Genomic DNA, 11493 nt, shown 5'->3' with positions numbered 1-11493 from the left:
GTAAACAAACTTATAACAAAAAGTCACAACAATAGCCCTCCATTAATTTTTTTTTAAAAAAAAAAGAAAGTAAAACTCTACGGTGTAAGCTAAAAGATAGGGCTCTCAAAATGGGTTGGCGTGTCAGGTTCGTGTCAACCCGTTTATGCTAACCCAAACACAACACGTTTTCTTAACAAATAACGCGACACGACATATGTAGCCCGTTTAAATAAACGTGTCATGTCGGGTTGACGCGACACGACCCGTAAACACGTTTAATTTAGATATTAATAAGTTCCAATCCGACACGTGAACACGTTTAAAGAAAACCCATTCATTTCTTAGAACAAATCTGAGATAAAAATAAACACACACACACACATATATATATATATATATATATATATATATATATATATATATATACTGGTCAAACGTGTCAACCTTGAACCAGCAGGTTGACACGGCCCGATGACCCGAACTCATTTAACTTAAACTCTAACCCTAAAATTACGTGTCATATTCGTGTTGAATTCACGACTTGGCAAACTAGAATTTTTTAATTATTTCAACAAATATGGACCATCATCTGAATTTGTAAAGAAATTTATAACAAAAAGTCACAACAATAGCCCTCCATTAAAAAAAAAAAAAAAAAAAAAATTCCACGATGTAAAGCTAAAAAGAGTAGGATAACACCAGCACAATTCAAACATCCACAAGCAAACAAGGCAATGCCACACGCCCAGCACACACCAACACGTGCACTCCCACGCCGCCACAGCCTCTTCACCTTTTTCCAACTACAGATGGAGTTGCAGCCAACGACCGGTCAATTTCAAATTACCATTCCAACTCTTCACCTACCAGTTCTCCTCCTTCCAACCAGATTTCCCAATTCCACTCTTTTGTGAAATATATATAAACATTCGACTATAATTATTTAGGATGTTCCACAAGTTATTTGCAAAACGACAAGGTCGTTTTAGTGACATGGCGCGGAAGAGTTCCGGAGTCGGCGAGCTGAAGCCTATGCTTCACTTGCTACTTGCACTCTGCGTCCATTGGATCGCCGAGGAAATGACGGTTTCCGTTCTTGTTGACGTCATTACCGCCGCCCTCTGTCCCCAAGAGTCAACCTGCACCGAAGCTATTTATATTAGCGGTCTTCAACAAACGGTAACACGTTCTTGATTTTTTCTTTTCTCTGTTTTCGTGTTTTTTGTTTGGTTTTCGAGAAATTTGACCAAGAAAATGACTCAGCTCTGTTGGAAAAAGCCCCTTACGAGGTTGTTGAATTTGCCGTTATCTTGTTGGTGTCGTTTTAGATAAACCAAGAAGCTGAGCTGTAAAAGGGGTTTGAAAATGTCGTTTAGTTCTTCCAGAGGTTTATATGCAAAGAAACAGAGTTTTGTTTTTACAAAGAAAAGTTCAATTCGCACACACCCTCATTCGATTAAAGATCTTCGATTTTCCTTTGTTTTCTTTTCTTCGTTTTCTCGGGAATCAAACATGTTCTGGTCTTAGAATTCTGGGTTTGATTTGGTTGACATGGCTCTGGAGATGATCATAGGAGTAGTGTCTGTCTTTTCTCTTTTCCACATTGGCAGTTTGTAATTTTTTTTTTGTCATTTTTCGTTTTATGCTCATAGAATGAAAGATTTCTGAACTTTTCTCTGCAATTTGCAAGCGTTTTCTTAGAGACCAAACGCTCCCAGCAAACTATATGGCCTAAAAAGAAAAAAAAGGTCCCGCATGTTTTACAATCATTTTCCGGGAAGTCATCATGATTGCTGCATTTGGATTTCTCTGTTATTTTAAGCAATTTGAGATGGGATGTGATGTTAATTTCTTCCCAAAAACTGTCAAGATCAGCTTTTACTTTTACTTTAAGAGGTTAAATGGTTAGAGAGAATTTTTATTTATTTTTTATTTTTTTAATTCAATGCGAGAAAGGAGGGATTAAATGAAAATGGCTCATAAAATTTTTATATAGTTTTATACTCACGTATAGATACGACTCAAATTTAAAATACTAATTAGTGTCTTGGATTAGCATATTTTTATATTGTTTTATATCCACATTTCGACGTAATCCCAAATTCAACATGCGAGTTAGTGCCTCGGATAATGCAATATGATGTAAATGGGCCATAAAGTTAAATATATACTTCTTCTACTTTTCCTTTGGATAATTATTATTATTATTATTATTATTATTATTGGGATTGAATAATATTTTATGAGAAGCAGGAAGTGTGCAAAATGATTTCACCTGGGTTTTTCTACATAAATAAATTTATTATCCATTCTATAAACCGGTTTGGCTGGTACAAATTATTAATTTGTCCATTTCCAAGTAAATAAATCAGCCCTTCTCCCCTCTTATAGACGTCTCTTAAAGAAATTAATATAAAATTATGTAACCTATTTTTTATATATATGTATTATTATTATTATTATTATTATTTATTTATTTTTTTTTTAAAAAAAAGGGTAAGTGGGATTATAGGCTACACAATTGAGATAGGTTACCTAAATGTCTTATGGTTTAAGGTAATCGGTAATTATGATTTAGGAAAGAAAGATGTTACTTGATAATATTGGGTTTGGCCAACAGTCAATTTTGAGTACAATAATCAAAAATCCTGAATATTCTGATGATGATTGATTGGATTTCAGGAGTAGCTAATTGTTCCTTGGAAGTGACATTGTTCAAATCTTGTATAATTGGGCGTTGGTCCTAATTATTGTTACTTTGATCTTTAAATTGGGTCACTTGGTAAAGTTATGAAATATGAGGCAGAAAGTAATTGGGTACACTAAAAAGTGGCTAGGGTTCCCCACCTCGACCTTTCCACTTTCTCCTCTCTTTATGCTAAATTCAATTTGCCTCTTCTTGTTATGATTTGCTTAGCTTATTGGCATGTAATTTAGGTCACGTTGGTTACACATAATCGCCATTCCTTTAGGCATAAGAGTAGTTACAGCTAGGAATAAATGGATTTAGAATATAATGGGTGCCGGCCACCTATAAAGTATTTTTGAAGTTTTTTTTTTTAAAAAAAAAAAAATTAATTTTAGGTTTATAGAAGAAAAAAAAAATCATGAATTTTTTTTGGAAAACTTGTTTTATTCCTCTCATTTTTTAGAGCAATGAGGAATGGCTATTCCAAAGCCTAGTGTGCAACCAAACAATGGACTATGGAATATCCATTTTATTCTAGGAGGCTATTCTGCATACCAAACATGGGTATTCCTTTTAAGGCGGGTTTGGGATTATGTTATATTAAATTTGATTGATTTTCTCTTTTTTTTTTTTTTTTCTTTTTTTTTTTTTTTTTAATTTTAAAACAAAATTTTACTTAGGGCGTTTGGTATTACAATTTTATAGACAAAAAATGTGATTTTAAATCAACCGCTCAACTTTGTTTTTAAAAATTACATTTCCAATTCGCACATTTTAAAATCGTTATTTTAAAATTACACTTTTTAAAATCGCAAATCCAAACGGGTAGTAACAAAAAGTGTTATACACCATGTGTAATTTAGTCCTATCCGTAAAGCACTATTTCTTGTGAAGAAATTGTGAAGATTGGGAAAATAAGAAGAATTTTCTGATTGAAATTTGTTTATAAATTGAGATTAAGTAAACATTTTTATTTGCAGATTGTTGGAGTTTTCAAGATGGTGGTACTTCCACTTTTAGGTCAGCTTGCAGATGAGTATGGGCGTAAGCCAATGCTCCTTCTCACTATATCTACTTCCATATTCCCTTTTGGTATGTTTTCTTTCCACATTTTTCATTATATTGCAAGTTAAATATTAAAAATAAAAAAAAGAATAAAAAATTGTCTAAATTTGAGAATTATTGAAAAGAAATCCCAAATATATGTCTATCTATATCTTGTGTGACAACCATGTCCTTATCTAAGTGTTCTTTTTGTTGAAATACATTTATTTGTTTTCAAAATTTGGTTGAGTTGTCCCCAAGAGGTAGCTCAATTAGTTGGGGATCACGACTTATGAAGCGGAGGTCACTAGTTCGAATCTCCCTCCCTCTCTTGTGTGGACATATCAAAAAAAAAATATATGTAGTTGTATGATTTGAGGGACACATTTTTGCCAAATTGGTTGGAGGAGAGGGTGGGGTTTGGGGGGGAGAAGAGAGCAACATTTTCTTTTCTCTTTAGAGTGAGTTTTTTTTTTTTTTTTTTTTTTTTTTTGGGTGTGTGCGTGTGTAATAAAAACAATTATGGCGTGGGAAACTTTTGACATGGTATGTCGCATGTCCTTTCTCATGTCATGTTAGTAAAAAGAATGACATTATAATGCTAATGGATTAGATTTTTGTAACCTAAATTGTTTAGGGATAAAGAATGCTAAAGGTGCGTTTGAGATTGCGATTTCGCAAGAATAATTTGCGTTTTTAAAAGATATCGCAAAACGTAAGGTGTTTGACATTGCGATTTAAAAAACACTTAATCTAAAATTGGATAAAGAAATTTGCGATTTCTATATGCAGGTTATGTGGTGCGCATTTGAAAAAGCGTGAATTTAAACCAAAATCATGATTTCGAATAATAAATATTTGATAAAAAAAATATTTTTTAACATATTTTACCAAACAGCTTTATGATTTTAAAAAATAGCGATTTTAAAAATATAATTTTTAAAAACGCAAATTTTAAAATCACACATATTAAAATCGCAATTTCAAACGGACCCTAAGGGGTTGGTGGTGAAGGCTTTAGAATTGTCTAAAGTTCGAATTCTCTTGGGTGTAAATAACTTTTTGGGGCCACACCTCTAGTGGAAGCTAGATTTAATCGATCCTTGTGGTGGGGGTGTATCACACGAGTCCGGAATTTATCCTTCAGGGACGGGTATACGAAGGGCCCTCCCTTAGGTGGTTCCCTGTCATAAAAAATGAAAATTGTTTAGGGATAAATTTGAATTTGCTTAAAATTCATGGAAGAAATTCAACCTTTGGCAATTTTAGTTATCAAAAGTGTCTTTTGCAGACACAGGATGTCCCTCTTTTTATGAACCATGTGCATCAAGAGGCATAAATGATTTATTTAAAGCATGCCTTTGCTTCATGCTAATGATATTGGTTAGCTGTGTTTCTTGTTTCAGCTATACTTGTCTGGAATCAGTCTAAGGGATTCGTATATGCTTACTATGTTCTTCGTACAATATCATACATTTTAAGTCAAGGGAGTATTTTCTGCATTGCTGTTGCTTATGCGGTAAGAGTATTTCCTTAGTGATTGAAAAACTCAGCAAGAGTGAATATTTGGGGTCACATTTTCCCTTCCTCTGGCAGGCAGATGTTGTTGATATCAGTAAGAGGGCTGCAGCTTTTAGTTGGATTACAGGTATTTCTTCTGCTTCGCACGTCTTGGGAAATCTACTCGCGCTTTTTCTTCCCGAAAAGTACATTTTTCCGGTATGCAGTGGTGTAACTTCAGCATTATCCATAACATCTTAATTCTGCCATCTTTTTTCTCTTGTTGATCATTTTACCAATCAAATCTTTTTGTTTCAGGTTTCAATCGCGCTCTTGATTTTTTGTCCAATTTACATGCAATTCTTTTTGGTTGAGACAGTTACATTGGCTCCCCAGAGGGACCAAGACTCAGCTTGCTTGTCTAAGATAATTAAGGTTCTCCATAACCGATACAAATCAATGAAAGATGCTGTAACAATTGTTATTAGCAGGTAGTTCTTTCTGCAAATGAGACAGCTTAAAATGTTCTCATCCTGTCTTTTTGTGGCAATCTATGTTAAATGCAAAACATTATATTGGGACATTCTCTTTGGCTTTAAGAGCTTCTTTTTTCTTTTACAGTCCGACACTAAGGGGCATTTCTCTTGTTTCCTTCTTCTATGAGTTGGGAATGTCTGGCATTACAGGTGTCTTAATGGTATGTGCCCTATTAATTTATGATTTAATCTGAATAACCTTATCATTTGAATTATTATTAATAAACCTTCCTGAGTAGAAGTCAAGTAAAACTCAGATATGCTCCCTTTGCATGGAATAGGGGATTTATTCTTTTCACAGTAAGAAATTTACAGCATTTTAATTTATGCAAAACACATCCTCTGTTTTTTTTAGGAACAAAAGTATTATTTCTTAGTTTTCAAAGTCATTTCAGTCAGAACCTTTAAGACAAATAATCTGAAAACAGACAAGTATGCAACAGAAGGGTTATTGGTAAAGTTATTTTTGTTGCTACTACTCTATAATTGGCCAAAATCTGACTGGCAAAAAGGGAGACAAATATGTCCATGAAACAATTTAGCGTACCTTGTTGGAGTAGGATTTGTTTAAGGTGGTTACTCCGATGATTGATAGTAATCCTAATGCTTAAAATATACAGACAAAGATGTTCAGAGTTGAAGAATATGGAAGCGGGGAAGGAATAGAAGGAGAAATGAGGAGAAACTTAGAGATGAAGAAGCCCTAGGCCTAGACCATAGAGAAGATGGAAGGGTGTGACAGCTGTGACAGCTGAAGACTTTTGAGGGAATCCGAATATCAAGCCAAAGGCTTTCCTCAATCTTTAGTATAGCACAAGACAATGCTTAATCAACTTATCTGCTCATAAGATAACAGTGGCAACCAATCCATTTAATTGAATCATGATAATTTGTGAAACAATATTATTACTGTTTCTTCTTTTAATTCAATGACTTAATGTTAATGCAACTCTCTGTGCAGTACTATCTGAAGGCTGTTTTTGGTTTTAACAAAAATCAATTTGCAGAAATTTTGTTGATGGTTGAAGCAGGTTCAATTTTTTCTCAGGTAAAGTCTATTATTGAGCTTATGTTTTCCATTTGTTTACTTAAGTAGTTTGATATACCTTGATAGTGAAGATTGTGATTTTACTAAAAACTGGAGATTGTGACTTATCCCTATGTCAAAATATGTGTTCTTTAAGATTTTAAACAATTCCTTGGGGTCAGCCTATGAGCGAAGCTAGAATATTACTTGATCCCTGTGTAGGGGACTATTTACACGGGTTTGAGGTTTAGCTAACAGGGGTGAGTACACGAAGTGGCCCTGCCTTGATTCCTCGTTATCAAAAAAAAAAAAGTTTGTGTCCTTCATAACTATATCATATACCTTCATATTGAGCATGGTGCTTTCCTATAGGAATTTTTTTACAATCCTTTGGGAATTTCTCATCCCATAATATATTTGGTTTTGTGGTTCTCTTCCAGATGTTGGTGCTTCCACTATTCAACCCATTGGTTGGAGAGAAAGTGATATTGTGCACAGCTTTACTTGCATCCATAGCTTATGTAAGTCACCTTAATTTTTTCATCCTCACCAAAGAAAGTAAAAAAAAAAACACTAATACTGATTTTTGCTTTGCAGGCATTATTCAATGGCCTTGCTTGGGCTGCATGGGTATGTACATACTTGATGAATGTTATGGTTGTTTCCTGAAGGCAGAATTTCTATGTTCTTGAATGATATATGGCTTATTAATACATACATAGTTGGGTAGCTTTGAATGTATTAAATTTTGGAAACAACTTGGTACAAGATAAATATTTAGTATACCTTCTATGCTGTAGTAAGTGTTTGGGGAAACCTTCACAAAACCTCCTTCAACTTCCACTCGTTTTGATACTACCATTTCAATTAAGAATATCGAACTTTCAGTTTCTTTCAATTACTCTATTCCATTAGGATTTTCCATAATATTTTGTTAAAATTCCCAAAATACCTTTTTTTTTTTTTTTTTTTTTTTAATAAAAAAATAAATGTCTGAATCTTTACAATTTTTTATAATTAAAAAAAAAGGGTATTTTGAAAATTTTGAAAAGATTTAATGAAAAAAATTGAACGTTCAATATCTTAAATTGAGAGTTTTTGAAATTTGAGGGGGCAATTTCGAAATGTGTGGAAGTTCAATGGGGTTTTTTGAAGTTTCCCATAAGTATTTCATTTGCATATAGCGAAATTGATTTTTTTTAAGAAAGATCTAAGGGTCAGAGAAAGCGTTATTGATATTGATCGTCTATTTTTTTTTTGGTTTTATTTTTAAGAATCCATTTCCCTTTTGGATTTTTAGAATCAGTCGTGTTCATAATGATGTGACATTGCAACACTGCAGGTACCATTCCTGGGTTCCTCATTTAAAATTGTTGTTGTTCTTGTAAAACCTTCTGTAAGTATTGGAAGTCTCAGTATTTTTATTTATTAATTGAATGGGATTCTTCACTTCACAATTCAATTCTAATGGTCATTCCATTTTGCTCTCAAATTCTTGATATGCAGACATATGCTATCATTTCAAAAGCATCAAGCTCAAACAATCAGGTTTGAAAAATACCTTTGATCCATTATCTTGCACTCCATATTTTTTTCCTCATTAATTAGGATTTCCACCATAAAGCCTCTCTTATGCTTACTGTTGAAAGAGAGAATTTTGGTTTATGTGATTTCATAAAAATTGAGATAGCCTGCTAAATTTGATTGTGTTGTTTTATGAGAAACGATAATGTTATTGTCCCATAAGTGACACAATTGTTCTAGAACTTGAGTTTTAAACTTCTTCAAATTATTATATTAAACTGGACTGGAAAACAATTGAGCCAATGCACTTTGTAATTAGTGCAAATCTGTTTAAGCTTGAGCTCTGGATAAGTTTTTGAGTCTAATGTGTGGGCTTTAGGCATATTGGTGAGTTCAGACCAATTTTTCTACTGCATTCACTTGAGAATTGGATGAGAAAACTTCAGGGGAAGGTCATGTAAAACAAAAGTAGAAATAAAGTTAAAATAAAGTCAACAAAACATTTTAAAAGGGGTTAACTTCACAAAAGGCTTCCTAAACTTACATGCTTTTGAGAAGACCTGCCAAAGTTCAAAAACTCTCAATTTCACCCCTCAAACTTCTAATTTGATGCAATTTACCCACCTCCATTAGGATTTGTTGTTAAATCCTAACGGAACCTATGAAAAATTCCAAAATACCCTCAACTTTTTCCCTTTTTTTATTTTTCATTTTTAGTGTGAAATTAAGGGTAAATTTGAAATCTTATAAAAGTTTCGAGGGTATAAAAGTAATTTCATCCATTTTAATGTATGTTTAACGCCAAATCTTAATGGATGGCGGTAGATTGCATCAAATTAAAAGTTTAAGGGGTGAAATTGAGAACTTTTAAACTTTAGAAAATCTTCTCAAAACGTGTGAAAGTTCAAGGAGTCTTGTGAAGTTCCATTTTTAAAAATCTACTTCACTTATTATGTAAGTAATTACTTATCCTCTATTTCTTTTTTTACAGGGAAAATCACAGGGATTTATCGCTGGTGTGGAAGCAATAGCAAGTTTTTTATCACCACTTGCAATGAGTCCATTGACTTGTGAGTGAACCAAGTCATCTCTTTTTTTTTTTTTTTTTTGTTGGGATGAATGAGTAAATTTATACCAACAAACGAGCAAATACAACCTCACTTTAGCAATTAGCTAAAGTAACACAAGACCAAAACAAAAAATCTGCAAAAAGCAGCTGTAGTGACAAACTCAACCAACTACAAATTACAGCAAAACAGCCCCAAAGACAGCATAAATCCACATTACCAACTGTACTATGAAACTTTCCTTTCCCTGCAACCTGAGTTCTCACCTCCCAATGAATTTTCTGCACAAGTTTCTCCTCAGTAAGAGAAAGACCCTCCATATCTGATTTCACTATGATTCCTCCACAAGTTATAGATGGTAGCTCCAAACACTAAGCCAACATAGTCTTCTTCTTCTGCCAATGTTGAATAACCATAGAGATCACATCAGCCCAACTAGTTGGGGGAGCAGCAACATTACACTTCACCATGACTTGGCACCATACATGCCTGCTGAAGCCACACAAAAAAAGAACAAATTCTCTCTATTTTCTATTCCATTTCTGCAGAAATTACGTTGGACATCACCTTTGAAACCCCATTACAGCAATTTTCCTATCGAGAATGCATTTTTTTATGGCTAACCAAAAGATGAAAGCATGTTTCGGTTGGATTTTTGTACTAGTAACCATACTTCTAATCTCCCTCTGTTTGGAGAGGTCATTGAGACTCTAATGTTCCATGTGACTATCTTCCTACAGTAGGTGAAAATTCCCTACCCTTATGTGCCCCTTCCTCCTCCTGAACTTTCCCTTTTAACATTCATCCACAAACCAGAAAATATACATTCCATTCTCTTGCAAATACACATCTACCTTACCAAATTGCTTCCAAATGGAATATGCGAGGACATTTTTTGGTCTAATAGTCTCCGATTGGTGAGATCTGCATGTTCTTCGCCTTCTTCTAGGCGTTCTTGATCTTTAATCTTTACGCTCCTTCAAGACAATAATTCATTAGGAGAACTCGCTGGTGGGGTGCCAACGAGTCTCACTATGATGCTTAAGTTAGTTCATTTGAGAAAAGTCTGCCCAATATCCAATAATTGAGTCTAAGGTTTATACATGGTATAAGGGCCTATTTATAGGCTAGGATTAGGTCCTGAGACTTCGACTTGCCCTAGAAGTGTTGAGAGTTGTTGCCCATTATTCTTCTGATGGGCTGATATTGGTCTTAACTCTTAAGGCTCATGATGTTATCATGTGGGCTAATAGAGTGGAATTATTTCCAACAGAATCTACTGTCTTCTTAACTAAGAAGTAAGGTAAAGGTTTATCAAGGAACTGACCAACAAGATAGTGCAAAGTCCCAAACGATTTCTCAGTTTGAAACAACCCTCTCCAAGTCATCTTTGTTAAGTGAATGTTGCAATTGTTTCATCTTTATTTCTAACCACTTAAAATTTTATCTCAGCATGGTTCCTATCTACTAGTGCTCCATTCAACTGCAAAGGTTTCAGCATAATCTGTGCATCCATATGTATGGTGAGCATTTCTCTCTCTCTCCCTCTCTCTCTCTCTAAACTATCTCTCTCTCTCTCAATTAACTCTACATTTTCATTTCCTCAGGTTATTGCATTATGTTATGCTTGCTTCCTTAAACTTGATACACCCTCAAGTCATGACTCTGAGGATGATGATGCTGAAGCACCACTTCTAGGTGATGGATAGCTAATCACTTGATTGTAAGTCCCATGTAAAATTTCTTCTTGGTGGATGATGTAAATATGTGGGGTGCCTTGAGTAATCTTGTAAAAATGTTAGTGCAAATAAAATTTGAGTATTCATTTTTCCTTTACAAATCTGTTCTCTTCCCTACATGTTCCTTTTCACATTTGCATAATTTGCCTTCCTTTAGGAATAATAATAATAATAATAATAATGTGAATGATGAATAAGGGTTCACATGCCCTTGCACTCTCTCGAGGCATATGAGTAACATATATATATATATATATATATATATATATATATTGACAAAAAAGAGAGAGAGAGAGAGAGAGAGAGAGGCATATGAGTAACATATATATATATTTATTGACAAAAAGAGAGAGAGAGAGAGAGACGAAGTAGACGTCAAGATTGA

The 11493-nt window shown here is 33.9% G+C and overlaps 1 protein-coding gene across 1 annotated transcript; it reads left to right on the top strand.

Moving 5' to 3' along the window:
* Positions 1 to 952: 952 nt before the first annotated feature.
* On the top strand, positions 953 to 11211 carry LOC132162937 (uncharacterized). Its single transcript, XM_059573147.2, has 14 exons — positions 953 to 1161; positions 3652 to 3763; positions 5122 to 5234; positions 5312 to 5434; positions 5534 to 5706; positions 5837 to 5912; positions 6713 to 6799; positions 7219 to 7299; positions 7376 to 7408; positions 8121 to 8174; positions 8285 to 8326; positions 9294 to 9372; positions 10822 to 10892; positions 10977 to 11211. Exons 1-14 carry the CDS (start codon positions 976 to 978, stop codon positions 11076 to 11078), a joined length of 1332 nt encoding a protein of 443 aa, XP_059429130.2. The 5' UTR covers positions 953 to 975; the 3' UTR covers positions 11079 to 11211.
* Positions 11212 to 11493: the final 282 nt, after the last annotated feature.

This window comes from Corylus avellana, chromosome 2 (assembly GCF_965113065.1).
Source record: "Corylus avellana chromosome 2, dhCorAvel1.hap1.2, whole genome shotgun sequence".
NCBI lineage: Eukaryota > Viridiplantae > Streptophyta > Magnoliopsida > Fagales > Betulaceae > Corylus > Corylus avellana.
The sequence above is the reverse complement of the archived record's forward strand: the minus strand, read 5'-3'. Positions and strand labels throughout refer to the sequence as shown.